At 36.2% G+C, this 4,486-nt stretch overlaps 1 protein-coding gene across 1 annotated transcript; it reads right to left on the bottom strand.

The window, feature by feature from the left end:
- Positions 1–3,565: 3,565 nt before the first annotated feature.
- LOC119253565 (olfactory receptor 14J1-like) lies at positions 3,566–4,486 on the bottom strand. The gene has a single exon (XM_037521070.1). The coding sequence runs from the start codon at positions 4,484–4,486 to the stop codon at positions 3,566–3,568; it is 921 nt and encodes a 306-aa protein (XP_037376967.1).

Genomic DNA, 4,486 nt, shown 5'->3' with positions numbered 1-4,486 from the left:
GGGGAGCAGTGGGGCAGTAGGAGACATCTGCACACCATGCGGGACCCTCGTCAGCGGCAGGGGATTGAACCGGCACTGCAGAGGCTGCGAGGCAGCTTCGCAGCCCAGCTCTCAACCGCTGCACCACTGGGGAGGCCCCATAAATACCATTTTTTTACTACTAATATACTTCCTAATCTTCTGCCACTAAATGGCAATATAAATGCTTCCTAATCTGCCACTAAATGGTAATATAATTTCATTTTGAATCGGAAAGTAAAAACTAGCTATTTTATTTAATGTGGTGTGTAGTCTATGGTTTATCTAGTGTAATCATAATAATTATCATGAAAATAAACTCACTCTTTCAAGCTTAAGTAAATTATAAATTAATAAGCATGTCTTCCATTATCACAAAACAAGTCTTGAGTCCTACCCAACATTTCACAAATGTAAACATTTCCAGTCCTTTAATGCCACAAAATAGAATTTGAATGGTTTCTATGTAAACTATCATTTTAACACAACAATTCAACTGTCAATACATTGTACATTTGTGAACTAAGAATAGCATACAAAGGTGTACTTTAAGTCATTAATTCAGTACATGTATCTGTGTTCCTGAATTTCCAGAATAAATCTCTTTTACTTAATGAGAAAAATAGTCATAAATTTTTGATGACATGGAACAATGAAGAAATGTGTCTTTGAAAATTTCAAAGTATAAAAATGAGCAGACTTGAACGTCATTGAGCTCTTGGAGGACATACTATATTAAAACTGGAAAACTGAAAAATGTTAGGATATTTCAATATTTAAAACTATAGAAAATCCTATAGGTAGCTTCCCTAATCTCAAGGATTGCTATGAATAGCAGGGTTACATCTATCTATTCACATATTAAGAAAAGAAATAGAAAGTTATAAATAGCAAAGAAGTTTTGGCTTAATATGACCAAAAGCTCTAAAATTTTAACCTTTATTTATTAAATGTGGTATCCTAGAGATGTGCTGAGGTCCTGAAAACTGTTCAGGCTGAGGTTGCATGACAACTACATAGAAGTGGAAACACACAGTTTTAATTTGGATAAGATGTCAGCTATGGTGTCCATGAATGAAACATAAATTACATATATGGTCTTTATTATGTTGAAGCCCATTCCCACTACATCTAGTTTGTAGAGTTTTTATCATAAAAGTATATGGAATTTTGCCAAATGCTGTGTGTGACTATTGTGGTGATCGTGTTTCTAAAGATTGTATGATTATGCAAGACTACAGAGAAACCTAGAAAATCTGGAAGAATAGAGTTGAAAAATTATATTATATTCCATAATATAATAAGGTACTATGAAACTACAGTAATTCACAGAATTGGATATTATAAGCATGAACACATAGGTATAGAATCTCCTATACCTATATCATCAATGATAAAACACAGGTAACAGTCATAAGCAAACAATATTTCTCAATTAATGGCACTGAAATTTGTTGAGGAAACTACTTCTCATTTAAACACACTTCTACTTTGTGCAAAAATAATTTTAAAATGATTATTGAATGGAAAGGGTGAAATAATAAAGCTTTTACTGTAATTGTTAATATATTTGTATTTGTATTAATTTTATTTTAATTAATTTTATTAATATTATTTGTATTCATTATTTGAAAGTTTCAAAAGGTGTTGTACTTGTAGATTCATGTTACATATTACCAATATTTGTTCCTCAAACCTAAAGGTTATTATGTACATAAATTCTGGAAAAAATCAAAATTTTTATTTCAATACTGTGTCTAGTCCATGCCTTCAAAGCATGGAAAAACATCAAGTGATGTTTGGAAACTTTTATAAGTCAATGTTAAACTCTCCTTTTCTGTCATTTATTATGTAATCTCTTTCTCATGATGTTTTATCACTGCTTCATTTGCTCACTTGGTAGAAAGTTTTATTTTTACATTGGAAAAACTCTTTCAGCTCACTATTTCTCTTTCCTTGTGTGATGTGCTCATTTATCCTTCCATTGAGTTTTGAATTGAGATCACTACACATTATATTTGTATATGCACTTTTTACCTATTTTTTATTTACCTTTGCTAAAGAAATATATATATATATATATATATATATATATATATATATATATATACCCACATATAGGATAGGATAGGATTCTTTTAATGATATTTCTTTCTTCTTTGTATCCTTTTAATATTTACAAACATATTTCTGAGGCACTCACAGATTATTGTGCTATTTAAACTTTTCTCCCACATGAGTAGCAATTAATCCATTTCAAATAGACACAAAGAAATGGAATAATGTGATTTTTGCAGAGAGCTCAGCATATTGCTCAAGGAGGCCTGTGAGGTTCATGGAGCCTTAGATGAGCACCATGTGGCCAGGGGGTGCTGAGAGTCATTGGGTTCTCACCAATCCATGGAGATCATGTGACAGCCCAGCTGGCACGTAACTTGGGGAAAATGAGGAACAAACCTCATATTTACTGTTTACCATCATCCTGACAGACATGATTGCTGAAGGCATTATGCTAAATCTTTAAAGTTATGGCATATTTTTTCACACCTGATTTCATGGGGTGAGTTTTATATATTGTATTTGAAGGAATGTTTACACAGCTGCTTTGTGAATTTTTTTGTTACTCGGATCCATACAAGGACAACTTTCTGATATGACAACTTCCCCTATGTTCATTCTTTACTAGCTTTAAATTTTTGGTTGTGCTATGTCTGCTAACAGAGCTAACAAACAAGTCAGCAGCCTTCTTCCCGGACCCCAACTAAAGGATACATGACAAGAATTAAGATGCAGATGGGGCCCTCCCCTCGTGGCGCAGTGGTTGAGCGCTGAGCTGCGAAGCTGCCCGCAGTTTCTGCAGTGCCGGTTTGATCCCCGGCCACAGGCGAGGGTCCCACATGGCGCGCAGACCTCTCCTGCCGCCCGCTGCTCCCCTCAGCAGTGTACTTCGTCAGTCTGCCTGTTCGGTTCCCCGCTCTGGCTCTGGTGAATTCTCTCACCCTCCGGCGCGTCTGACTGTACCCAGTGCTTGTATAAATAAATAAATAAATCTTAAAAAAAAAAAAAAAGATGCAGATGGACTGAAACTGAACAAACTCTCCAGGGAAAAATGATCTTTATAAAAGACTATTTTAGAAACTGCAGCTTCTGGATGAATCAGTAACTTCAAAAAAAAACAACCTTCATGTTTATGGAAGGATTAAAGCTAACAGCTGTCAGAATATGAAGCTTTATATAGGAAAAAAATTAACAATCTTTCCTGTTTTCCTCAATGCATAGAAGACATCACATAATTACACATAACATTCCCATCCAGATATGGAAATGTTTCCATTAAAATTATATAATAGCCTCTTTACAAGATACAACTTCGGGCAGCTAATCCAGAAGTATCTGAAGTTTGTTCCCAGCCATGAGTCCTCAGTTTACATTCTTTCATAAACTACTTAATTTTCCTTGTCTCAATTTATATAAACCAACAGTATTCCCAATATATTTTTATATTGTCTCCCAACCAAGAATAAACAGATGAACCTCAACAAAAGAGTCAGGCTTTTCTTCTTTGGAAAATTTTTCTTAGAGCTGCCTTCATGGCTTGATTTCTCAGGCTATAGATCATTGGGTTGAGTGTTGGGGGCACAACTGTGTACATAATAGTTAGCAAAATGTCCAGTGCACTTGGAGAGTCAGAAGGTGACCTAAGATACTCAAAGGAGCCTGTTGAAATGAATAAAATAACAACAGCAAGGTGGGGAAGGCAAGTGGAAAAGGCCTTAGCTCTTCCCTCAGCAGATGACATCCTCAGTACAGTAGAAAATATCTTTGTGTAGGACAGTCCAATAAAGATAATGCAAATAAATGCCATTAGAGATAAGAAGGCACTAATCCCAAGCTCATTGATATAGTCATTAGAACAAGAGAGTTTCAGGAGCTGGGGGATGTCACAGAAGTACTGGTGAACCTGGGAACCACAGAAGTGAATGGAGAAAGTGGCAGCTGTTTGCATGGCTCCAGAAATGACCCCACTGATCCAGATGCCTAAGACTCCATGGACACATTTGCTGACATCCATGATGATTTCGTAGTGCAGTGGAAAGCAGATGGCCACATAGCGATCATAAGACATCAATGTGAGCATGGATACCTCAGCAGAAGCACAGAGAGTGAAAGCAAAACACTGCACTATGCATTCCCCAAGGGAAATGTAGCCACTTTGCATGAAAGAATTGCAAATGAACCTTGGCACTGTCACAGAAATGTAGCACAGGTCCAGGAAGGAGAGATGTTTCAGGAAGAAATACATGGGTGACTGGAGACTACTGTCCCTGGAAGTTGCGGTGATAATGAGGATATTGCCAATTAAAGCCACCATGTATAAGACTAGGAACAAAGAAGCAAGAGTGACTTTCTGTTCAGGCTTGACAGAAAATCCCATCAGTAGAAACTCATTCAGTGTGAAATTAGCCAT

This window comes from Talpa occidentalis, unplaced genomic scaffold (assembly GCF_014898055.3).
Source record: "Talpa occidentalis isolate TD23 unplaced genomic scaffold, MPIMG_talOcc4v2.1 talOcc4.2, whole genome shotgun sequence".
Lineage (NCBI taxonomy): Eukaryota > Metazoa > Chordata > Mammalia > Eulipotyphla > Talpidae > Talpa > Talpa occidentalis.
This window is presented reverse-complemented; position numbering and strand designations above follow the sequence as displayed.

Coding starts and splice junctions, on each gene's coding strand:
- LOC119253565 (XM_037521070.1), bottom strand. CDS start 4,486: ATGGCTAATTTCACACTGAATGAGTTTCTACTGATGGGATTTTCTGTC.